Source organism: Opisthocomus hoazin, chromosome 2 (genome assembly GCF_030867145.1).
Source record: "Opisthocomus hoazin isolate bOpiHoa1 chromosome 2, bOpiHoa1.hap1, whole genome shotgun sequence".
NCBI classification, from domain to species: domain Eukaryota; kingdom Metazoa; phylum Chordata; class Aves; order Opisthocomiformes; family Opisthocomidae; genus Opisthocomus; species Opisthocomus hoazin.
The window spans coordinates 54645511-54672616 of NC_134415.1; the positions used below are offsets into that span (position 1 = coordinate 54645511).

The following is a 27106-nucleotide window of genomic DNA, read 5'->3' on the forward strand; positions in this document are numbered from 1 at the left end:
CATTTCAATTACAAACAAGAACAGAGACCTAGCTTGTACTTCACACAAATGCTAATTCAGGTCAACTGACAGATTCATTTCAGTGGAAGTAGAACTGGGCTCTTAATCATAACTGTCTTTCAAAAATCAATAAAGCCACCAAAACTTTCATAAGATCCCAATTCCTCCAGTTTCAGTTAGAAACAATACAGCAGGGACGGTAATCCTGTTATCCACTTACACCAGTAGCAACCTACCTCCAGCTGGTGATCACTCCTTACCAACGCCATACGGGCCCTTTGCAATGAACCATGCATTAGCTTGTGCAGTCTTAGAATTAGCTTCCTCAACCCCATTTGCTTCAGTGCTTTATCTACAAACGGCCTGTAAATAGAGGTCAAACAGTGTTGGCTGCAGCTTGCCTCAGCACTGCATTCTGCAATAACCCAAGAGGTGGAGTCATCCTCAGATTCAAGCCTATCAAGCCTCCTTGAAAAACAGTCTTGAAACTCAAAATTTGGCTTATTAGTAAAATTGTTCTTGATGGCTTGCCTAAGTTCCTCAACATTCTCCTCAGAGATCTGTTCTTCGTCGTCGCTCTCCTCTGTGCATGTTCCTGAGGATTCCTTTACTTCTGTTTCCCTATCAACTTCTTCATTCTCTGGATCATCGTCCTTAGATGCTCGAGGAGAAGGAATTTCAAACACTGGCCAGCCAATGTCAGAAAGATTTTTGATGCCCAATACAGTTCCCATAATCCTTAGTTTTTGATTTAAGTCTTTTGTAATATTTAACCACAGACAGAGTGCCTGCACTCTGTCTTGGAAGTCCTTTGCAGCATACTTTTCATAGTCCTTTTGAAGAGCCTGCAGAGATGGATAAAGTGCTTCTATATACTCTAGCAGCTCCATTATCCGCTTTACTTGCTCAAATGAGACCCGCTGGCGATGAAGGTGTTCATGGTAACTTGAGTAACCCAAAGCACTAGTTCCATGCGTTGCTTTGCAAACTCCTTCTCCTGAAGTACCATTGAGACTGGCTCCATTTTTTACACAGGAGAAGCTTCCATAGTTCACTTTGAAGGTAAGGATTTCATTGATGATGTCGGGGATAGCTTGACGCGCTGCATAGAGATAGAGGTCTTGGTCATTAATGCTCCGGCCAGCATGCCAAGCTTGCAGCTCCAGCCAGATCAGTTCATTGGATCGGTTCAGCCAGACAGAAGAGGTGTTTTCCTGTCCTCTTTGCTCCCTGTCCTTTTTCTTTGAGACTGAGGTAAGTTTTAACAAAAGCCGCAAGGTTTCAAAGAATTTCAGGCGGTCTGCCGGGCAATCAGTTCTAGAAGTCTGGCGTGCAGTTCTGGGTATTGGCATCGGCACAGAGACTGGAAGCTTAGCATTGCTACAGCCAAGGCTGAGGTAAGGCTTATTGAGATCAACATCTGGAATTGTTTTTTTTGGCAGAGACCCACCAACTGAGTCTAACATAAATGAGCACTGGACATTTTTCTTGTGATCTCGTTCTGTTGTCCTTAGGGTGTCTCGGATCTTTTTTCCCTGCTTATAGCTGTACTCCTCCACATTCTCAATGGTTTTCCCATTGTCTTTAAGCACAGACTGAGTTGGCACACTCATTTTTTCTGTAAGAAAAGAGAAAAAAGAATGTGACTACGCCAACAAGAAACAGCATCATTCAGTCCAGCTCCTGATCACATTTCTTAGGTTGAACATAAAACATTGTTTAATACCAATAAAACAAAATAGGCATGAGTAGAAGTAAAACGTCTTCTTGGAAATTACCAGTAGAATATCTAAATCAGTAGTACCACCAAAGGAAATTTTTTTTCTCCTCTTGCTTTACCTCTTTCGTAGAAAGGACCTCAGAGAATTCTCATTATCCTGAGTATGCCACTAAGACCTGAGTATGATCCAAAGGAAAAGAATGGTTTCTGAGTTCATTTTCCATGCATTTGTCACACAACCCCCCCAAACAAAAACTCAAAATGCAACAGAGCATTATTGTTTCCAAGTCGAACAAAATTAAAGAGACCCCACTGCACATGCAACTTCATAAAAACTGGTACATGTACGGATTCTGAAATTTAGCTCAAATGATCTGGTCCTGGCTCTTGTGGGCCTTGATCTTAGTTTTGGGAACCACTCTGTAGTCTTAATGCACTGCCTTAACACCAGGAGCCTATTTCCGCACTTTCCCAACTCACAAACATTTGCCTTCTCCCTTACCACATAACAGCAGCCCTTACCAGCAGCTTAATTGTGCAATCTCCTCTTCTCTTCCTGTTCTTTCCTCAGGAACAGCAGACCTTACCACTCTTCCGCAGTACTAACAAAAGTGCTTCAGTCTAGGCTTCGCAGATCGGGACAGAAGGAACTACTTGGTATTAAATCTGGTTCTCTCTCCCACTTAAGGAATTGGTGGCAGGCTGGAGCAAAGCACCTGTATGGAGACCAGCTGCAGTCTAGGGATCAGCAGCTGGAACACAAGCTACACAGTCACAGGGCTCCCGCTTTTTCAAGAACAGAAAAGACTTTCAGAATGATGGCTGAATACTTTTGTCTTCTTTTCACCGTTCACTGTGAATCTAAGGATTATCTGCTGCACATTATCATTCCCCCCATCCAGAAGCAGTAATTTCCTTAGAGTCTTTGCTACTGTGTTCCTCACTATAACATCCATTAATACGAGAAAAATTAATAAACTTATCTGCAAAACAGGCCTGCTCAGTGGAAGAATAATATTACTCCCTTTCTATATATGGAAAATCATGATAGAAAAGATCTGTCAAACCAGTATACTTTTGGGTGCCCAAAATGGGAAAAGCTATTGCTCAACATTTCAGAACGCTGAGCATGTTCAACGCTCCCTGACTTCAACTGCACCTTGAATTCTCGACAACTTGCAAACCACATCACAAAATCTCTAGCTTGCTTCTAAGAAAACAAGAAACAAACAGAAGATTTTAATTTGTGCTATTTGTCTAGCATCACACAAATTTTCGTGACAGAATGCTGTTATCATATGATGCACTTCACTGACTTAATTATGAGATGGCCCTTCATTCTTGTTTCTTTCACTACATATCTTCCAGCATCTGCAACAGAAGAAGGTACAGTCATACAGAAATCTGCTTCCTTCATTACAAAATTCCAAACAATCTCTACTCATGTAAGACAGCAGTTCTCTGGAAAAGAACTGGTGTGTAGCTCAAAGACTATAAAATGTACACACACAAAGGCATTGTATTAAGGTTGCAGAGACATTCGAAACAAAAAGAGGAGAGGTACGTGGTCAGAGCACCTTCCTTTGCTTGTTTCCATTACGAACCCTGTTTTCAGCTGTTAATGAGCAGTAAGTCAGTTAATAAGGGTGTGACCTGCCACATTGCCTCCTTCCAATCCTCCTATCTAACAAATATAATTTGACCCTTGTCATAGTTGTGTAGGACTGGGGCAGGTCACAATGCACACAATGGCACTTAACTCTGGAAAAAAAATAAACTATATTCTGGAAGGATACGAGGAAGAAAGAAGAATCACAAAGGCATCAAAGAAACTGTTTCTTGCAGATATGGACCTTACTAACATCTCATACTATTTTTATTTCAGGAATTCATACATCTTCCTCTGAATAGCTACAAAGTAAAACAGCAGATGACATAAAAACCGAACTCAAACAGAGTTTTCCTCCTGGAAACAGAAAGCTATCAGTGACTCTAAGAAACCTGCTATGGAATTCACTATCATTGATTTTACATATATCTCCTCAAACACTACTGTCAGACAGCAGTACCTCACCCTCACTGGTTACTGACTTGTGATGTTATCCAGCATCAGGCAGAACAAAAGACTGAAAGTCCTGCTGAGCATATCAGCTTGAATTCCATGCCACAGCTGGCGCTGCCGTGAGAAGGCAACAGCCAAAACGCTAGGACAGGCAAGCAGCAGGAAGACACGTTCTGTGTTGGCAGGAAAGAAGGAGGAAGATGAAGGAGGTTGGCAGAGATGAAACACATACAGAGACTCTGAGGTAAATTAGAAATGGAACAACTTTTAACAGCATTTCAATGTTAAAGATTCTGGTGACCTTGCAAAACAAATGAAAACCCTGGTACATATAAAGATCACTTTCTGAACTTACAAACTGAAGGGGTTTAGAGGACCTCCTGTTAGCTAGAGTGTATTTTTAACATGTTATTCTCCTTCAATATTAATCTCCAGACTCCCCATCCTACCAAAACATATTGAAAGAAAGGTAAGTTAAAAATGTAATTCATTATTAGACATCCAAAATGTCCTGATACTTGAATATTCATCATTCTTAACAAAGCCCAGGAACAACAGTTTACAAATTGTTTCAAAATCCTCTCATTTTATGAAGTAAACAGGCACCAATGATTCAAGTATACCTGACAATTCTGCAATAAATGGGTATCTATGTTATAACCATATGAGTTCCTACCACAAATTACATTGCAGTTTTGTAATATAGGCTTAAATTAATTTGTAAAACAAGTTCAGTTGTACTAACAAATTTTGAGTTACAATTACCTTTAGTGCTACATGGGGCAGGTAGGTTTCACAACTAAGCAACAATCAGCTGGCAAGAGGGGGCACGTGGTAGAGTATGGGATCTTAAAAAGCTCATTAAAAAAAAAAATGACAAAATGAACTTGAGAAACTTGACAGGAGTAACAAAGTGGGGTGGACAGAGGTTCCCCTTCAAGTATGAAGTTGCAGACTTTTCATACTAAAAAGCAGACAGGCGTACTGCTTTTTAGATAGTCCAAGAAGCTAATGCTTCAGTAAGTAAGCAAGTATCGCTGGACCGACATTCCATACCATCTGAGTCAGAAAAAACAGGCAGATGACACATGTATATCATAGAAGCAACTCTGAAATGCATTTAGCTTAGAAAACATGAATCTCATGGGTCTTGGGCTACAGCAGAAACGATTCAGGAACTAGCCTAAACAGATTATTGCATCAGTTTGTTTTTTGATACTGAATGCAAGTGATAAGAAACTTGATGTGACAGAAATTAAACAAACATTGGAGATGCAAGTAAGCAAGCCCCTAATGCCAAAAATTCTTTCAGTTGTCTAAATAAAGACACATTAAATCTGTGTTATATGTAAACATCTGAAAAGTTAGTTCAAATTTACTTTTTAAACTCATTAATTACATCAAACTAACCCCTGAATGAATTCTCTTACTGAAGTAAAACTAATTCAATTTCAATAACAGCATATGCATACACTTTCAAGGTCAATCAGTCAGTCCAATTTGAAGTTTTTGGTTTTGGGGTGTTTGGGTTCCCCCCCCAATACAGAATAAATCTTCTGAGATTGTATCTACGCAAAATTAAACAAAATGAACTATGAACTTCCCAGAAAAGATACTTTACACAATACAACACTATCCAACTCCTCAAAAAAATTCCCAAACATATTTTAAAGATATACTCACAGCAAACAAGAACAGGATATTATTATTCAAGAAGCAAGAAACCTTCCGCTCACAAGTAAAGAGAGAGACCTTGCTCCAAAAGCTCAAAATCTATTAGCAGTGATAAATAACAGCTCCCTTTTTCTCATAAAGGTGTTGATCCTCAATATGTGCTCAGCATCAAAGGGTTACTACGAAATGTTACGTGTTATAGTTCTTTAGTATCACAATTTCTGTTTAGAAACTAACCCTTTTTAAAGCATAGAAAGAAACAAGAACATCACAGAAAGCAAGTGAAGTTTACATAATTATCATATACAGAACTAAATAAAGTTAATGTTGCATTAAAAGAGTTTAACTTAGCCAAAAGGCATAATTAAAAGCCAGTAAAAGAAGCTTAGTAATTCCAGTGCCTACACAGCTAACAAGCAAGTATAACAAGATTACTCTTCAATTTAGCTTAAAGAAGAGGTCTTTTGGTGAATGCTCTCTTCACAGTGATATTATTCAGAGGCCGTATGAAAGGGAAGGGAACCAAAAGCTTTAGAGGATGTTTGCATGGACCCTTCTTTTATTATGAACTTGCACTCCACATTGCTTTGCAACTGAAGAATAGACTGTATTCCCTTGTTCATGCTAAACCGTTTACCTCCGCCTCCCCTGCACTTGAAAATGTAATCCTTGCAAGTAAATGCACTCTGTGATAACACTTCCTGTGACGCAATTTAAAAAATTGCTTCCAAAATGTAGACTGGCAATAGTCAACCTGCCATTACAACTCTGGCAAATAATGCTGGCTGACATAATTTTGTTTGTTTTTTTTAAAAACTAAAACACCCCCCCAACCTAAGTATATCCTGTATTATAATACTAAACATACAATCTTAAAAATTGGCTTTTTTGCACCCATCATAAGCTCAGCAAAGCCATTAAAATTGCACATTTTTCCTTTTTTCTTTTTGGAAGGGCATCTTGAAAAGATGCAGCTAGTGCATGTATTTTTTAATTACTTTTCAACATGCAATTATCATATTCAATATCTGCTTAAAATTGAAGAAAGAAAAGGTTAGAATTCATATCTTAACCTAAATTTTTTTTTTTATTTTTAGTATTAGATATCAATACTTAGTAACATTAGAAAAAAAAATATATCAAGTATCCTTTGTTTTTTCCCAGTTATGGCTTTATGACTAAAGCGTCAACAGAAGTAAACAGTGGTCACTATAATTTAATTGCTTCACTGACACTGAAGGGTAAAGAATAATCACTGACAACTCTGTTTTTCTATAAAACAGACTGTGAAGTGCTTCAGAACATGAACTCGGAGCAGAGAAGCAACTACACCATTACTAGAGACCACAGAATCGCAGAAAAAAATTGACTGAAAATACCTCTGAAGGTCTTTTATTCCAACCTCCTGCTCAAAGCAGGGTTTATTTCAAAACTATTTCAGTCTGCTTATGATCTTATCCAGTTGTGTTTTGGAAATCTCCTAAGGTGGAAATTCAACAACCCAACAACCTCTCTGGCAAACTGTTCACTGTTTGACCACTCTCATGGCAAAAGTTTTCTTCTAATACCCAAGAGTTCTCCCTTGTTGCAACTTAAGACAGCTGCCTCCTGTCCTTTTACTGTTCTTTAGTATCTGGCTCCATCTTCTGCATATCTGCTCCATCAGGCAATGCAGGGCTACCTCTACGACCGTACGGTCATTTTAGGAAAAAAAACAAAACACCACACCTACCTTTCAAAGTGGAGCGGCTAGCAGGTCTCCCAACGTTATTTTTCTGATGCTTTGTTGACATACGCTTCATCTGTCGGGGTGTACTAGGAGGAGAAGTTCCATAGAAGGTGTCAGCACTTGCTTCATCAGATAATTCCTCAGGGTCAGATTCAGAGATCTTGCAAGTAGCATCTTCTGATTTGCACTCCTTCCTGTAGAGAACCAGTTAAACCATGATGTTAAAGAATTTTTATTTGCAATATCTGTTTAGAAAGCTAATCCATCGATAAATTCCAGCCACAGTCAACCTCCTATATTTTCCTGCCACAGCCATGAGTATTCATCCCAAGTTTTTTCACACCCATAAAGGCAACTTTCCAATCAAGCAAAGTATAAGCAACATACAACAAAGAGGATGTATAGCCAGAGTATCACTAGGAGAACACCCCAAGTAGGACCTTTCACTGCTATTACATCTAGCAGTATTGGCAAACATTGTAGAGTAGCATTACACACAGTATTACGAAACATTATTTAAAAAATGTTGACTTGTCTTCATAGTTTTCCAAAACTCTAAACTATTTTGATTTAAATTGTTCAAAGACAACACTATAATGCTTTTTTTCTTTCAGTAAGGTACAGGCCTTTTCAAAACAAAACAAAACACCAAAACAACAACTCCATGGTATCACACAATCAGCCCGAGCAATGGCACAATTCCATTGCAGAACAAGACAATCAAAGTCCAGACTGCTATGATTTTGGTCTCCCCTTGTCTCCAACCAAAAACTCCTATAGCCTTTCCTTTGAGAAAGTGTGGCACTTACACAGTTTCCCACTAAGCCAACACCAGGAGCTGATCTATTTGTAAACTCATGGGGGGGAGGGGGAGGAGGGAGAAAAGCCATGGGTTTTCATATGTAAATTCTGGGCAAGCTCAAAGACAACTTCCAGTGCCAGCTTCCTCTCATAAGAAGAGGTCAGATGTAAAAGAACCATGATGTGGGGCATGCATGCACTCTTATATTAGGACTTGCTTCACAAATAAGATATGACAAATACAATAAAAGAGTAATGATGTCAGATACCCTTTCCTTCCTCCTGGATGCTTGCTCTGTCTCACCAAGTAAGATTACTTCAGTACAGTGGCAGTTGGGCTCTGTACCACTAACAGCTGGATCTCCTCTGCATGATCAAGTGACACAGAGCAACAAAATTACTTTCAGACTGTGAAGAACCAAACTTTGCTACATTTTATGCTGCTCAATGACATATTTGGAAATTTCAAATTCATACACAGAAACAAACTATTTTAAGACAATCTATGAACTGTATCATTGCCCCACCAATAAATCACACAGAATCACAGAATGGTAGGGGTTGGAAGGGACTGCTGTGGGTCATCTAGTCCAACCCTCCTGCCGAAGCAGGGTCACCTACAGCAGGCTGCACAGGACCTTGTCCAGGTGGGTCTTGAATATCTCCAGAGAAGGAGACTCCACCACCTCCCTGGGCAGCCTGTTCCAGTGCTCCGTCAACCCTCATAGGGAAGAAATTCTTCCTCATGTTCAGATGGAACTTCCTGTGCCTCAGTTTGTGCCCATTGCCCCTTGTCCTGTCACTGGGCACCACTGAAAAGAGTCTGGCCCCATCCTCCTGACAACCACCCTTCAGATATTTATAAGCATTTATTAGGTCCCCTCGCAGCCTTCTCTTCCTCAGGCTAAACAAGCCCAGCTCCCTCAACCTCTCCTCGTAGGGGAGATGCTCCAGTTCCCTCACCATCCTGGTGGCCCTCCGCTGGACTCTCTCCAGTAGCTCTTCATCTTTCTTGAACTGGGGAGCCCAGAACTGGACACAGTACTCCAGATGAGGCCTCACCAGGGCAGTGTAAAGGGGAAGGAGAACCTCCCTCGTCCTGCTGGTCACACTCTTCTTGATGCACCCCAGGATCCCATTGGCCTTCTTGGCAGCCAGGGCACACTGCTGGCTCATGGTTAACCTGTCGTCCACCAGGACACCCAGGTCCCTCTCCACAGAGCTGCTCTCCAGCAGGTCCGCCCCAAGCCTGTACTGATGCAGGGGGTTGTTCCTCCCCAGGTGCAGGACCCTGCATTTGCCTTTGTTGAACCTCATCAGGTTCCTCTCTGCCCAACTTTCCAGTCTATCCAGGTCACGCTGAATGGCAGCACAGCCTTCTGGTGTATCTACCACACCTCCCAGTTTGGTGTCGTCAGCAAATTTGCTGAGGGTACATTCTAATTCTTCATCCAGGTCGTTGATGAGAAGTTAAACAAGACTGGGCCCAGTACTGACCCCTGAGCGACACCACTAGTTACCAGCCTCCAACTAGACTCAGCGCCGCTGATGACAACCCTCTGAGCTCTGCCATTCAGCCAGTTCTCTATCCACTTCACTGACCACTCATCCAGCCCACACTTCCTGAGCTTCCCTAGGAGGATATTATGGGAGACTGTCGAAAGCCTTGCTGAAGTCAAGGTAGACAACATCCACGGCTCTCCCTTCGTCTACCCAGCCAGTCATGTCATCGTAGAAAGCTATTAGATTGTTTGAATTCTTCACAGTGTTAAAAAAGCCCTACAATGAAATTGATACCCGTAAATGTAAAATTTCAACTTACTAGAGTGATTGTAATTAAACTAAAGTAGATCCTTGCTGTTTTGAGAAGACAGGAAAGCTCTAACATAAAGAGGCTCCTAAATAATGCTACTTAGACAAACTTGACTTACTGTTTTGGGGGGGGATAGGAAAGCTCGAAGATAGATAGACTCCTAAACCCTCTGGTCAATTCAGGCTTCAGTGAAAAGTAGATGGCAGCAGGACAGGGTTTTACCTTCTCTCACTATCCCTTTATACCCATCTGATGTTTATCTACCCAGGGTAAATACAGAGAAGGGAAAAAAGGGAAAGAGGAGGGGATGCCAAGGCCCAAACAAGTCCCTAACTGATTGAATCCCATGGCTAGGCTGGAGTTCAAAATGACACCAAGACCTCTGCCTTCTCCCAGAATATGGGACCCATTATCCCACCACAGTCCTCTCATCCCCACCACTCCCCACTGGTGCCACACATGCAACACTCCTGCTTTAACATACACCTAGGAGAAGAGCACACACCACTCTAGGTCGCAGAAGGGAAAAAAATGCAAGTCGCCTCCATCCCCTCACATATATTATTTCTGAAACAGGTGTGCACAGGTGTGCAAAGAAGACAATCTTGACTCTGGTAAAAGACATGGAGGCAAAGAAACATTCGACCTAAATCAGACAGTGCAAGAGTAGCATCAGTACCTGCTAACTTCAATTTCAATTTCACTTGAATCACAAACTACATTTTACTTGCTACTATTTTTGAGGCAAACAAGGAATGTTACTTATGCTCTGGTGGAGCAAGTCTAAATGTCTGCAGGAGGAAATACGCCAGAATACTGCCAGCCAGTAGAAAAGCAGTAAGCCAACAAAACAAAACAATCAGATACCGTACTTTTTCTTTGCCTTCAGCTATAAACAAACAAACACCTTAACATGCAGAACAGCTATGTTCCCTGCAAAGCCACAGAAACATTCAGTGTGTGAAACCACTCTTCTCACATTACAGCTCTGAGTAGAAAGCAGGCAAGTTCACCAACTACTGTACGTGAACTTTAGAGGTTATCCAAGAAAAATGACTCAGGTGGTACCATAGCACCACCTGTAGTCTACAGAGAGTCCTGCAGTGAATTTGGCCTCAATGCCAACCACACAGCATCATCAATACTTTTATCCTAGTTTCCTCGCCTTGGGAAATCATGCTGTCTGTGTGTCTTCTAACAAACTGATTTAATCAACCACTATTGGCCAAACATAACAGAGAAGCCTTAATTTATTCCTACAGATCTTGTGAAAACAGGTGGGTAAATAACAGAAAAGGATATTGTAAATGCTGAACTGGGAAAGCAGAACACAAGTTTACATCTTTTTGGACACTAGAAAAATTTTATTCCTGAGATCTCTTACAAACAGCCCTACTGCAGAAAAACCCTCAGGCAGAGCACACCCTTCTAAATTTGCCAAAGACAAATCAACCACAAGAGACTAAACCACTTAAAACAAGAAGTCATTAGTTCCAGTGCTTATGGAACTATTTATTTTGTCAGTGATCTCACTGGCCTGGCAAGGCACAGGGTGGGGTGCTGATGCTCTTGCAGGGCCTCACAGAGCAGATCCTGCAGCACTCACATTAGGTCTCAGTTCCAATGCGGTTTTAAACCAGAACAAGTTACTTCATTATAAAATACCAGCGAAAACACTGGCTTCCTTTTGTTTGTCAGTGAGCAGCCTCCTCTAAGAGTACAATGATCAAACCTCTTCACCAGGCTGACTGAACTGATCTTTAAAGATCATATGCTGGTTCTTTCCTCTACAGACACTACTTTGTTTCTTGCTATGTCTGATGAGAGGGTCTGAAGTCCAGAAGTACTCAAAACACCCTCCAATCTCACACCTGAATAACATACCTACCTACACACTGGGATCCAGTATGGCTGACTTACATTCAGATTCTTTCTTTTTTCAGGGTAATTTAGTAAGCTGTTCTTTAATTTGTTAAAAACCATAGAAGATTTATCACAAACACGTGACACTAGAAGTCACATCACAAAATAGCAATCATGCTCTACAGAAACACTCTTGTTAACAGCTGACGAGATGATCTAACTGGAGCTGGCTGGTCTGCTTAGAGGGAGGAAGGCACAGATTGCACCTCAAGCTCAAAAATTCAGCACGCTCAGTTTAGGGTTTGTGTGCAAAGACTCAAATCTATGCCAGTGAACACAAAGACTCAGTTTCATCAGCGAAAGCGTTATTGTACAACAATGCACCAGATATGCAAGGTCTGAAGTAAAGCTACTACATCAGCTTAGTCATGCTGGTATCAATTTTTCTTATCCAGATGACACCAGATACATGATCATCAGCAGGAATCCTCAGGTATTAACATCAGGTATAATTTCAACAGATTACTGACACAGCATTTATAATGTTTGTGTGCTATTTACTTTTATGGACTAACCAAAGACTAATTAAATCTGCAAACATATGAAACGCACTGCTAGCAACCTGACTTAGATTATAGTATTGGTTATTATACAGAATTGTTGCTTCCTAAATACTGTTACAACCAGAGTTAGGAAACATTGATCAACGCCAATTTCTTGTTTGCTACCAAGAACCTCTGCTTTCCCCCCCCCACAGCCAGTGAAAACCATCCTAATCTTAATTAAGCATACACCCAAAACGTGAAAAGCTAAAAGTGTGACAGCTGTCACAATTTGCCATGGACAGTTTAAACCCAGTGCTTACGAGGAAAACTGGAAGTACATAGTTTTCACACCAATCTATTTACAGGCTGGTTCCAGCCTCAATTTTAATGAGCAAAATGCTTCTCGTCAATTTTACCCTAGGAATATAGAAAAGACTGTAGCCAGGATGCATAAATTGGGAATACTGGCAAAGTTCTGAGAGCAGTACGGCAAAAAATCCCCAAACAAAACACCCTGACAGCTTTGAAATGCAATAAAAAATTAATAGCCAAGAATGTTTCCAACAAGTAGCTACTGTATGTTATACCAGGGTGCACTTCAACCAGAATCTGAAGGGACAGAATACAGAATTTCTTCCATTTGCGTATGTGGATAACAATAGATTTGGCTTTTGTTTTTTTGGGGTTTTGTTTAGTTTTTTTTTAAACTGGGTCAAAGTGTTGGCAATGTATCTACAATTCCAGCTCTGTCATGAAAACTGAGATACATCTTCTAGATTTTCAGAGGCCTGCAAACAAAAACAGGAGAGGGTGAAAAATGAGGTATGAAATCTGAAGCAGCAGGATAGGGAGCAAAAATGCTGATAACGCTTGCTGTGATAAAGGCCACGAGCCCTTGGAAAAATACAGGCGTTTATCATGAAAAATAAATTAACACAGGAAAAGACCACTGAAGATTACATGGAGACATGTTAAAATTAAGTAGGCTAAAGTCACACTGAAGGATATGATTTTTAACCAGTATAAACTTCTTGCACTTTACTGAAGCATTATTCAAACTTTCAAAGTCTGTAACAGCCAATAATAAGACATCATGCTAAAAACTGACAGCTGTACGGGGGAAACATTTTTTCTGATCCTCCCAGTGTATCAACTACCCTTGATCCTCATAAACTGGAGTTTGAATGTATTAGGCACTTACATAACTGACTTGAGTTCGGTCACTGCTTATCATCCCACACACCGATTAAAAGCCTGCTGGGAATCAGAGCAGTAGAAGTCAACTGACCAGACTACAAGCACACAGCAATACATCTGAGTTAGGCAATTACAAGGCACTAGCCCGGATAATCACCCGCCGTGACGGAGCTGCGCGCTCCACGGGCTGCTGCCATCAACAGCCGCCCGCAGTTCCAAAGGCATTACAGCACTCGCACATCAGCAAGGCTCTTCCTCAGCACCTCCTACGGCACCCTGCCATTTCCATACAGAGAACTGCAAGATCTGTACAAGGTCCACCACTGAATTACCAAGTACTTGTTCTTGACACTCAATGCCTTTCTTTTAAAGGTAAAGGGTCTACTTTTCAAACATCTGCTAAGGCAGCATGTGAAGCTAAGGCAGCTCTCCCTAAATGTATCTGCAAGCACTCTATTTCAAAGATCAACAATATTCTGCTAAGAACATAATTGCAAATTGTCACCATCCTGCAGCTGCTGGTGATGCATAGAGCAAACAGCACTTTTAGGCAACCATCTCTGCATCTGTTAAAATTGAACACCAAAATGGTACCCAGTTACAGCAGCTAAACACCACACAACTCTGGAATCAACAGCTCTAACTTCTGTGGGGCAGTACTGGGCTTCGTTTTAGGTGCATAGCATAAGAGAACATGACGGTTCTCCTGGACCAACAGCACAAGGAAATAACTTCATTAATCAACCTGTAGCACTTTGGGAAACTGAAACTGAGGATTAGACAACCTAATCAGGAAAACAAGTTAAGATGAAATGAAGTTCTGTGAAAGTACAGGACTGCTATCCAGGGTAAACTCCTAGTGTTAGGTTCCAACATTATGAAAGCATCACACAGGCCTATTTTTTAATCACCTTTAAAAAAATCCCTGTTCTGAGGGAAGCTATAGGCTTAAATAAATGGACTTCATTCTGAAAAGTTCCCACACTGAGAGCAGAAAGGACTATAAATCCAATTTTGCATCCACTTTTCTGTTAAAGATGTTTGCAGCTACTGCATCCAAAGCAGTTATTCAAACTGCTGTAAGGGCAGCAAAAGAAACAGTAACAAAACAACCTGAAGTAAGAGCTGTAACTCCAAGGAAGCCTTCAGTAAAAAGCAAGAAAATAATATGGGGTTTTTTCATTATTTCATTTTCTATTACAGAGCAGCAGGAGTTTGTTCACAGTTTGTACAAATGAAACTGTTTTTTGCTAAACACATCCTGTGTAAATCTGGCACAGTGCTTACAGGGGTAAAAAATAGCCTGGTTAGCAAGATACGAAAATTCTGTGACTAGCATGGACATTCAAATGATGTACATGTCACACACATATTCCTATTGTGACTGTACCTCCAGAGACCGTAAAAAAAACCTGTTCACATTAAAACCTAATACTGACATACAGTAGTGAAGACACTTCACCTTGTATTCACATTTGAATCTCATATGCCTCAGCTCAGCATTCCTGAGCAGTCAACATTAAATCTTAGTCACCAATAACTTGTGATTGCTGCCAACATATTAATAGGACTTACTGTTACAAACTTGGTAATATATTTGATAAGATTTTTAACAGTAGACTTAAATTCGACTTGAAATTAAGGACCTGTCTGGCTTTTTCATTTGTTATCCTTAAGATAATTTGGGTAAGCCATAAGAAAGCCCAAAGTTTTGGGGTTTTTTTGAACAAGAATCACTATCATGAAGATAAATGTTAGATACAGTCCTTCTTTGAGTTGTTCTACAGTAAAAATTTTATAAGAACAGAAAAGTCTTCAAATTATGAAGGGTGAATGAAATCAGACTTGTAAAAAGCACTGCATCTCTATTAAGGCCTGAATCAGCTTCCTCCTGAGAAAAAAACCCAAACTTTATTACTTTTAGAAAATATCACTGCTTGGCAAATGAATACCCATAGTTTTGGGTAAGGAACTGGAAGGAGTAACTGTTATCTGCCGCCTTCCCAAATTTTAGAGAGAACAAGAGCACACAGACCCATGCCACAAAAGGCATTGAAAGCAACTTTGAGCTGGGGGGGAGAACAACAACATGAGCTTCAATGTTCCAAGTTTCCAGTTCACAATGATCTCGTAGATATTACCTTACTCTAGGAAGAGGCATCCGGATAACTTCTCTTGACAACAAAGCCTGGCAGAAAAACGCCAGAGTATCATCTCTTCTGGCATGAAAGCTGTATAAAAAAAGGCAGGAAGGAAGCACAAAATAAAACACTGTCCTCTAAAGCACCTGCTATCCTTGCAACCCTTCCTTCAGTTGCTAAGCAAAAAGCAAGACTGCTAACTCTTTTCTCAGGACCTGTTCTTCAAGCACACTTCTCTAACTCAATTTGTGTATCCCTATGATCACCCTTACATCTGCACTATGCTTCCTCTCTACAGGAGGTAGCTAATCCTATCTAGTTAAACGCATCCATTTACCATCTCTTCTGAAAGCTGGGATATAAATATTTATGAGGGTCACATTCAATCTTTCATCAATTTCTCTAACCATAAAAGCAGGTATTACGTAAAGCACAGCAATGTCAAGACAAAAATGAGTAAGAAAAACAACCAAACTTCAAACTCATCTTAAAATTAGAAGAAAGTCTGAAGGCGACAGATGCTGAAGATAACTCCTGGAAGTAATTTGAGGAAAGGAAAAAATATTTTGTCATGCTGTCTTCTTAAAACAACACCCTAAAGCAGAAATCCAGGGCTTTGCTGTATTCACTAAGTATTTAAAAAAAAAAACATTTTAAAGAAGAAATAGTACCAGCATAACAATTGCAGTTATAAGAAATATTCAAATTAAAATTTGGCTGTACATAGTAACTTTACCATTTACTGCTGACACTAACTGAAAAAAATGTACTTGCGTCTTTCAGCAATTAAGTCTGCATATGCAGATTTTACAGAATCCAAGTTTTCATTAGAACATCTTACAGCAAAGAAGCCTGTAAGCACAAAAACCATGAAGTAATATTTTAAAACTCTTAAAATCAAGTATGAAATATAAAGAAGCTTATTCACACAATCTTCTGCAGGGATGAAGTAAAGAGCCTCAGAAATTACCAAGACTACTGTCACAGTAAGCTGACACAAAAAGGGCAACCTGTTCCAGTGCACCTTTTGTCTCCAAAGTCGCACATCCCTGCCACCTCTGCACAGAAGCCAAAAATCATATGAACCCAGTCACCAATTATATGGGGAAAAAAAAATACATTAATTTTTTGGTGCATCAGTTACCCATCAGATCAATAAGCCGAAGTGAAAAATCTACAGACTTGTGATTGCTAGATCCAAAAAGAACGCAGTGGAGGAGCTTGGCTTTCTCTTGGAGAGAAACCAGGGGGAAGAAAGCAACCTGCTGTTCCAATTCATTGAGTGCAATGTGAAATCACACTCTCAGCCACTCTCTTCCGTCTGCAGCTGAAGCAATTTATAAGATGAATTGTCCTGTCTGCTTTGCAGTGACACTTTGCCAGAAGTCACCAGCCCCCAAGAAACACAGGTATAACTGAAAGTAGCAATCCATCTTAGCTGGAATGTCTTTATTAGCAGGATTTTTCTATTTTCAACCACTTTAGGTTAGGCAACCAAATGCACTTGTTACGCTACCAGGTTTCATATGGCAGATATTCCTAGTTGAGGGGGAGAACAGAAGGATGTTAGGAGATGAGAATAGTAATTTCTAGTCTGGGTCAGCTGCAAAACTAATGCAATTTTATTTTGCTTTTATCATTCCTGCAAGTAAAGTTGGGTAGAAAGATGCATAAGGTAATACTTGTATCACCACCAAGAACTGATTGCATTACATAATTCCAGTAGCTTATTTATAAATTAACCTACAAACAACAGCTCATCAACATAGAAATAATCACAGAGACACTAAAATTTAATTAGTAAACAGTCTGAATGTAATAGTAGCCCTGTAATAGCCATGCTTTGCTCACTATTTATGCTTTGTTTACCTTTGAAGACCAAGCTGTCGCATGGCCGCATAAATGCAAACATCCAATGCTGCTATGAAGCCCTGACCTACATCTTGCCACCTTCTTGCAAACCATGGGTTTACCCTGCAACATCCTTGCTAACAGTTAAGCACCAACTACAATAAATCCCAGATCAGCTAAGGCGTGAGAGAAGTACAAAGCAAGTATTTCTGCTGCAAGATCAACAGTAGTTTGTAGCAAGACTTCACTGTGATAGAACAACCACTATTTCTGCAGAGCTCTACCAGGAAAAAAGGTCATTGTTGGGGAAGAGACTAATGTGAAGCTTAGAGCTAAATAGTTCATTTTTAACTGATTCCCCATGACATCTTTCCCCCCTTAGTAACTCTCCATTAAGCTGTTTAATTAGAACAGAAGGACCCAGCAAGTGTGAACACATTTAATTTCTACAGAACTCAAGTGCATGTCTGACTGTAGCCAGTTCCCCCCATTACAAAGTTCCTTACAGTACTACTGTACTGACTAGCAACATTTATTTTAAGAGAGAAATTCAAACAAAATCTTCTGCTTCTTAAGGTTTGGGAACCACCACAGTCAGTTCTGTAAATTACTAATACTTTTACATTTTCCCCCAGATTCTCCTATATTCTTGGGCTGAAGCTTCTAAGTGCTTAATTATTATATTTATGACAGAAGGATATAGTCACAGAAAAATGCAACAAAGGCTACTGAAACAGCACAGAAATGTTGAAGCATCTTTTGACTCACTATAAAAATATGGTAAACTTCAAAAAGACAGAAACCGTCAAACAATCAGTTAAAAACAAATTAAGCAAAATGCAAATTAGTATTCATTGTATCTTTTTATTGCAACCAGAGATAAGAGCTATTGAGACCTAGTTAAATGATCTAAGGAAGTAATTCTTCTTCTGCAAGTTACACCAAATAGAAATAAAATAGAGCTCTTACGGCAGATTTGGCAGCTCTTTGTGTCTTCATCTCAGAAAAAAAAAAAAAAATCAGAACTTCCTGTTCTGTTTTTACTAGTAAATTTGGAAACAGAGAAAGGTTAACTAATTTTTCCATCTTGGATGATTATAAGTTTTCATGCAAATGTCAATTATGACACAACCACATTTACAGGATATGAATGTACATTCAGCTCTGAGCTTTGTTTTCCCCTATTCACAAATAGATTATTTGATTAAAACTATGCCGCATGTTATTTCAATAAGAAAGAACAACAAATCTATTTACTTCTGACATTGCTCTAGAATGTGTAAAAAAGTGTGAAAGTGTTGACAGGTTTGTCAGGTTTCCACATCCACATTTAAACCTACCAAATGAGGCTGTAAATGAACCAAAGGTGAGAACTGTAGAAACAGGAGCTAAGCAAGCTTCACCCAGCCCAGCTAGTATCCAGCTCTCTTCGATGCCTCAGAAACACTAATGTCAAAATATTAATTGGTTTCAGCCACCATGCTTCATCCTTAGTGCTACTTTTTTCAACCTTAACTATATCCTAACTCATCTTTGAGAAAAAAAATATTTTTAAACTAACATTTCCAAGAACAGCACTTCATTTTTTATTTATTTTTTTTTTAAATGAGAAGCTCTGAAATATGTTTTCATCACTAAAGATGGTTGAGCATTACATAGCATGGTATAAATCCAAAGGATAAGTGCTGCAGTTAAGTTCTTGGCACCTGCACAAATCAGATCCCAAGATCTCAAGCTACACACCCAAAAAAACAAAGCATATTTAATTAAAAACTACTTATGGAAAATTGATATGAACAAATCTGGATGGATTTTCAGAAAAATTTAAGCCACACCAGCTAAAGTTACATACTGCTGGGAAAAGAGACACTCAGACAGAAAGCATCAGGCATCAACTATAAATATACCACATATAACAGTGATAAATTGGGAAAGACACAGACTTAGGACAAAAGATAACAAGGTCTGTAACAGCCATTCTGCCCCACTCTCCCATGCAGAAACTTCACCCTTCTGGCAGAAAGTTCCATTCCTAAATAAGACAAATCTACCAACTGGTTTTGATCCCAAAGTTTCAGTTCATCTTTTAGATGAAGTTAAAGTCTACAGGAACCCTGAAGATGAAGCATTAAAAGTTAAATATGTTTTCAGTGGGAGCTGGTGCCTAAGCACTGGATGCCGGATTCCTAGTCCGTGATCTTCGGAAAATCCAGCCAATGCAATGGAGCTGCAGTACTCCGCACTATTTGGAGCACCCCAAATGCTCAATAAGCATGCCCATAGAGAGTTCTACAGTGCAGCGAGACGTAACAGAGGCACACGTAACCGTAGCCTTGCTATCACTTACTGGATTGATGTTTCACAGCTAAAATGGTAAAAACCCGTACAAAAGTATTTGTAAAGCTCTCAGAGAAGCTATCAGCAAGTAAACCAGCAGCACAGGTAAGCCGAGGGCAGAATAAATCATAGAATTGTAATAGAATCATAGAATGGTTTGTGTTGGAAGGGACCTTAAAGATCACCTAGTTCCAGCCCCTGTGCCATGGGCAGGGACACCTTCCACTAGACCAGGTTGCTCAGAGCCCTGTCCAACCCGGCCTGCAACACTGCCAGTGAGGGGGCAGCCACAGCTTCTCCAGGCAACGTGTTCCAGTGCCTCACCACTCTCATAGTGAAGAATATCTTCCTAATACCTAATCTAAATCTACCTTCCAATCATACACATATACCACATTAGAAAGCAACACATGACAGTCAACACCATTAAATGGTAGCAGGACACAGAAGGAACAGAATTAATTTCCTCCTTCTACTCCATGACAGCACGAGACATTCATCACGGCAATAAAGTCATATCCTATCTTGTCTGGATCCAGATTAAACCAAGTCAAGGTTCATAGCAAGCTGATGCGATTTTACACACAGGGTTCTTGAACTGGACATGAGCGAACATTTAACAGCTCAGTAATGCTCAAACTCGGGTCTTAAGAGCAAACATTCCAGTTTGGCTTTATGTTTCCAGTTGACCAAGGATGAGCATGTGACAATTACCAGCTCCTTAAAAGAATAAACTTTAACTTATTTTTAAAAATTCAAAAATTATTTAGTTAATCCATTACAAGCTAAACATACCATCAGTGCAGTTAACACTTGAGAGCAGAAGAAAATTTAAGGAAAGTAATAGCCCTGCAAACATAAATGGCATACACAACAGCAAATCCAACCACACAGCTGAAGAAGTAGGAGCCAAGACACCTGTATCTTCCTATGCTGACAGAGGTCAGCACACTACTTGACTAGCAGTGGGCAGTACAAAAAATTGTATTCTGAATCTATTTTGGATGTGATTTAAAAGAATGGTTTGTATATAGTTTAAGAAATGTGGTTGTCATGGAAGCCAAATCTTTATAAGCCTCTAAAAATCCAAATTTGCTCCCTAAAATAAAAATTACTGCATATCCCTCATCCTTGCCTCTAAATCCGGTAGTTCTGTTCTTCATCACAGCACAGTTTGCATTCCACAAGGGCCAGTATCACTAGCTTACATAATAGTAAAACCAACCTTGACACAGACAGCGCTAATTAACACACATAAAAACAACTCAAGCAGCCACACAACGCAGACTAATCCTTGCTGCTACAAATGCCAAAGACATCTCAACCAGCACTCTGTGTGTGTTTGCGCGTAGGTGGAGCAATCAGTCATTCATCCCAATCTTGCACATGTAAACAAGAAAATGCAATACTTGAAGAATAGAGATTAGATCTTACCTCATTTAAATGCATGAAAATAAAATAACAACAACAAAAAAAGGATGGTAAAACTGTATATACTTAAATAATTTTTCCCACTGAAGCTATGATCCTAAGTTAATACTATAATTTTCAACTCTTTCACTGCTGTCACACTATCAGTCATACAGATAGTTTGGCAAACAGAAAAATAGGTTGAGCACAGCTCACGATATGACCTCAGGCTTCCCCCAAACAACAGATGCTGCAGACTGACAGCCCAATTCATTGTCATCATAGAGCCAACAAATCTGACAGACAGACCACTGCAAAAAATCCCCAGCGCAGAGGAAGCTTCCACATTATTCACAATTCTGTCCTGCTTTATTCACAGCCTTGCTCCTTCCATCACCCCTAGCACTGGATGTATGCCAGGAGAAGGGAGGGCTACAGGCAATGAAGGCACAAGTTGTAGTAGCCCCATGGCTCTTCGTGCCTTTTCAGTGCCACCAAAACTGGCATCCCAATAAAGGACATGCTTAAGGCTTCACTTTTCTCCGTCGTAGATTTTGTGCCAGAAAATTATTGGGAAAGCCTAAAACTGGGCTTGGAAAATTTAAAGACTATAGGCCATAGTCAAGAAGCACCAAACACGTACCTGTCTTAATCAGTGTTCTAAATTATATAACTAGAAACATCTTATCTTGAAAACTTTGTTTGCTTTGTTACAAGGATTGATACTTAAATGTGAATTCTTCCCCCAAAATTTTAGTAATATCTTTTCATTTATCCGTAACTGCTGCAGGCTGTCTAATGTTCAAGTGCAAGCCTATCTCAAAATCAACATCTGCTCCTAAGTTCTCTGAGCATTTTCCAGTTTAGAGCTGCCTCCCCTCTCTCCCCACCCCAAAGTGTATGCTTCAAGAAAGAAAGGAAGACCTGGGGAAAACAGTTTGCTTTTGGAGAGGGATTCTCAATCAAATGCTTTGGACTAGGGACTGTATAATTCAAAAAAAAAAAGCTATTAACATATTGTATGCTTGCCTTAGATTTACAAAATGTACCGTTGTATTTATACTCTGACAAGACGCAGAATCCTTACACAAAGGCACATTTCCAACAAATATGGCAGTATCACAACAATGCAACAGTAAGCTTTCTTTTTTAAACAAATGTAGGTGTATTGCTAATGAGAATGACTGAATACTTCTCCTACAGAATTAAAATTTAACTTACAAAGAATCCATTATAACAATGCACTTCAGTGCTAGCCAGCAGAATTCTTAATCATAAGAACACATTCATGCTCTACAAACAGGATTAAAAGCTATCTGCCACCTCATGGATTTCAAATTCTCAAGCCTGCACACAGTCCCACTGATTTCAACAAGATTCTGACCTCACAGCGGCAAGACTGAACACCTAGTAATGCCAAAATTCAAATGAACTTCAATCATGTTGAAAAAGCTTCAGATACTTCACTCTCGTATTACTTCTAAGAAGCAAGTACTACGTAAAGCCAGAGAACCAGTCCTGTTCCAAAGCAGATGCGAAGTTGATACACAAGGTACACACAAAAGTGAATCAGAGTGGAGTACACGCATTACCCTGCACAAATTAAGGCTACCTAATTGTTTTGAGACATCTCCTTCCCACCCACCAGCCTACTCTGAAATAACTAATTCAATTTTCATTTGCTGGATAAAGTTGCCACCACACTATCCACACCCACATCCGACTCATATAAACTGTCTTTTAATGAGCAGAATCCAGCAGAGGTCAGAAACGGCCCTCGACAGGAAATGCCTGGGTGTTTCCCATTCAGGCACTGCAGATCCCTCTTCTGCATGAAGACAGCCCAGGTTTAGGGTCACACTGTTGTACAAATTTAATTTTAAATCACCTTCTGCTTAACCTGCACTATTACTCTTTGAAGATACTGTAAAAAGGAACTTGGAAGCGTGCGAATTCGGTTGCCCTACTGGCATTTGTATTTCATAATATTTGTTAAATCTAATCAACTGTTATGTACCTTCTGGTTTTGACATCCTCATGACGTAAGAAAAACAAATCATTAAAATACATTCACGAAAACTCAAACCAGACATCCTTCAACTCCACAGCCTCGATCCAAACTGGAGCGCTTCGCCACTTCCCCTCGGTTGTGTCCATACGGAACGGTAGCTTGCGATATCCAAGAACGCTCTCAGGAACGCGACAGCACGAAGCTTTTTTGCACAGCGCAGCTGGAATACAGCATGCCCGACTACTGCCTTACAGCACTAATTGATCACAGAGCGTTTTAAAAAGCGTTTCCCGAATGCCTCCTAGTGAGAAGTGAAGTGCATCAACAGGATGTTATTTTAAAAGGAGAAATAATCGCCAGGGAATTAATAACTCGGACTTATGCAACACTTCTACCGCCAGTTGGCAACACTAAACCATGAAGCAATTTGCATCCCCGTCTCTCAGCAGGGCACAGATGGAAGCTTGCAAAAAGCCAATCTGCAGGTCAGCACATTCGGGAGGTAACAGCAGCTGCAGAAAGCTCGAGGCATCGCAGCGCCAGCCCTCCTGGTGGAAGACTGTTTTCGTTAATAAAAAAAAAAAACACCACAAAATAAAAACCCATCTTCTGACAAATATCGACTGCAGCGCTGCCGGGAGCGATGCTCCAGGATCCCGCTGTTTCACCGGCGCTCCGGAGAGAACCAAACTCCCCGTTTTTAATCGCGGGCAGGCGACGCACCCCGCCACCCCGGCAGCGCTCCCCCCGCCGGGCAGCCGGCACGGGCCGCGCCCCCCCGCCAGGCCCCCCCTGCCCCCGGCCCCGCACGCTGCTCAGCCCCCGGGAAAGCCCGTCGCAGCGCCCCACCAACCCCGCCGCCCGCTCCTGCTGCTCAGCTCGGGGGGGGCGGAAACGATCTGGCTTTAATTGCAAAGTGCCCACAGAGCGCTGCCGCAGCCGCCGGGGATTTCATACCGAAGCACCTTCCGTTCGGCGGGCGCCTCACAGAAGCGCTGAAGCGGCCGCCGCCGCCGGGGCTTCTGCAGCGGGAAGGCAGCGGGGGGGCTGGGAGGGGTCAGAAACGCACCCCCGGGAAGGCAGCGCTCCTGACGCCGCGCCCCGGCAGTGCGGACGGGGCGGCCGGCACCTGCGCCCCCGGCCCGGCGCCGCAGCCCGGCAGCAGGCGGCCCGCCCGGCTCCCTGCAGGCGGCTCCCTGTTTGGCGGCGCTGGGTACTGACCTCCCCGGCGGCGGCGGCTCCTCCATGGCGGCGGCAGAGACCAGCGCGGCGACGCCTCTCATGCATGCACCGAGGCCGGCATGGCGGCGGATCGCAGTGCGCGGCCCGGCCTGGCCCGCTGCGGCGCCGGGGGTGCAGCGAGGAGGAGGGGAGAGGGCGGGGGGGGTCTCTACCCAGCTGCAGGATTCCGGCCGCGCAGAGCCGCCCGCGCGGCCGCCATCTTGAAAACAGGCTCCGAGGGCAGCGAAGCCGGGAGCATCGCTACGGCGCGCGAGGAGGGACCGGCCGAGCCAGAGGCGCTCGCTCCGGCGCGGCCGGGCGGGGAGCGGCGGGAGGCGTGGGCCGCCACCGCCCGCTGCCGCCGCGGCCCTCGGGCGGGCGGCGGGGACGGGGCGCGCTGTGGAGTCGCGGCGTTTCCCTCTCGGGACGCGGGGAATGCTTGGCCGCTGTTCTCCGGGAGGGGCCGCGTTGGGTCCGGCGCCAGGCGGTGGCGGAGGCGCGGCGGGAGCTGCCGCCCCGCCAGCTGGCGCCTGGCCCCCTCCCCACCCGCCGCGGGGCTGTCAGACGATGCCGGCTGCTGTGCGCTGCGGCTGCCGGCGGCCTCCAAAACCTGCGAGGTTCCGCAGCTTCGTCCACCGGGGATAGAGCAGAAAATCTGATGGCTGAGAGGGAGAGGGTTTCCCTCGGCGGGCACCGGCGCCCCGCAGCCGCCTGCGAGCAGCCCGCGGGCGGGCAGGGCCCTCGGGCCCGCCTTGGGGGGCACCCGGGAGGGGGCGCAGGGGCGCTCGGAGCTTTCTGCAGGCAGCGAAAAACAAGCAGGCGCCGCTTATCCCGCTGCTCACGGGGCGACTTGTTTCGGTTTATGAACCTCGGCTTTCTAAAGCCTCCGGCAGCGCTGGGTATCGGCCTTGAGAGAGAACTGGAGCCACGTTATCCGTTTGGAAAGGCGGGAGGAAAAATGTAATTTCCTGAGCTGTAGCTTGGCTGGAGTACCAACGTTAACGCCCTTCGAAGTAAGAAAAGTGCCATGAGTTATTTAGTTGTTACCGCTGGTGAGAGAGAGCCTCATCCTTTGTTTTAGAGGACTGGAAGCAGGGCAGCAAACCCTGGCATCGGTAATGTGTATACAGACAGTATATGTTATTTCTGAAGAGTGAAATTCAAACTCGGACTGGAATCAATGCTAGGTTCTGCATTATGCACAGTGCCTTCATGCACTGTACATGAAACTTACAGTTTTCTAGCCTGATACTAAAGTTGAGTTGTAAAGTCACTGTTCATGATATAAAGTTGTCCGTGTATCTGTCGAAGGTTAAGAAAAAAGTTTCTGATTTTAACAGGCCCTTTGAAATAGGACTTTTTTTTTAAAGCTGAAATGCAGAAGGTATTTCTACTATAATCATCTTAATAAATAAGTGCATTAAAATGAATGATGAATAAAATTATGAAGGAAGCCAGTTCCCTGTTTTCTGTAGGTCAGGAAAAATAACCTGCGTCATCATCATCCTGATGGTCATGACGGTTAAACATCAAGACATTCAGCATTTATGGGCAGAATTATTGCTCAAGATTACCTCACATAAAAGAAAAAAGCAGTAATTAGCATGGTAACAATCTTTGGTCAAGTACCTGAGCCCCAAACAAAAAGCAGTTCTAAAGGCAGATACACACAATGCATTCCTACTAACCTGTCATCGTGAACAAAAGTTAGAAACTATAGGTAAAGAAGGTCAACATTAGAAATCCCGAAGTGCTAACCTAATAAATTACTTGTCATCTCCATAAAAAACGTAAATTGTCTAAATCTAAAGCAAAGCTGCCTGTTTCACAGTATGCATTTCTTTAGTATGGTTGCAAATAACAAAGGCTCAATGTCATTGATTAGATAATTGCATAGCAATGGCTGTTAGCATTCTTTTCGGCTATGTTACGGATCATCGGCCGACACCATCTCCAGCTATTTGCAGGGCAGAGAAATCATTACATTTAGCAATCACGGCAGAATTTTTCAGCTTCTTTGCTTATTCAATCACAACAATCAGTGTATTGGTTTGTTAGAAGCACTGTTTTCATTAACTAGGAGAAAAAAAAATCTGATACTGCCTTTTACACAGATGTGATGGCATCGTGGTATGGATGCACAGACAACCCAGAGGCCCTTGGCAAAGGTGGAAATGGAGACTGCCTGCTGCCACTACTTTCTGTAAATATTAAGGTGACTTACTGAAGCAAATTGGGGTTCCCTGCAGTATCTCAGACAAGGAGGTCCAGAATAAAACTTCCCTGCCTGCCTCTTCCCCTTTCCCTTCAGGGTAGCCCAGCATATTCGGTTGCATCACATTCTTGTGGTATACCATAGAGGATACGCTAAAAATACAGAAAACTGGCCAAGCAAAGCAAGGCAGTGAGTTTGATACAATGGCACTTCTTTGTCTGCAATAGGCCATAGTTAGCAACGTGGCTCCTGGCATCAAGGAGATGACTTTAAGAGGAAAGGTTTATGAGTCGCCTACAGAGAACTTCGAAGGAAAGGAAAACAGGTGCAGAATGTATGGAGCTGGTAGTACAGGAAACAGCAGATGACGTAAGGCTGTCAGAGCCTATGTAGAGACAACATTTATCAAAAACAAAATCCAAAGGCATTGCAGACGTATTAAAAAATTTATATGCACAAAAATCTTCTAATTGTTTTTGTCTTAAGGAATGCCTTTTTATTTCAAAGACTCCCTGA

The 27106-nt window shown here is 41.9% G+C and overlaps 1 protein-coding gene across 6 annotated transcripts in view; it reads right to left on the minus strand.

The window, feature by feature from the left end:
- Positions 1–24732, minus strand: part of MAP3K4 (mitogen-activated protein kinase kinase kinase 4) — an 81013-nt gene extending 56281 nt beyond the window's left edge. For 4 of the 6 annotated variants that reach the window (XM_075413710.1, XM_075413707.1, XM_075413709.1 and 1 more), the window contains exons 1-3: positions 24376–24728; positions 7189–7379; positions 237–1618 (exon numbers count right to left, since the gene is read on the minus strand). In XM_075413710.1, the coding sequence (XP_075269825.1) occupies positions 237–1618; positions 7189–7379; positions 24376–24437 (1635 nt within the window). In that variant the 5' untranslated portion in view covers positions 24438–24728. Of the gene's footprint in view, positions 1–236; positions 1619–7188; positions 7380–15545; positions 15602–24375 lie in introns of those variants that run through there. The other 2 variants (XM_075413708.1, XM_075413711.1) reach the window with 2 other exon arrangements.
- Positions 24733–27106: the final 2374 nt, after the last annotated feature.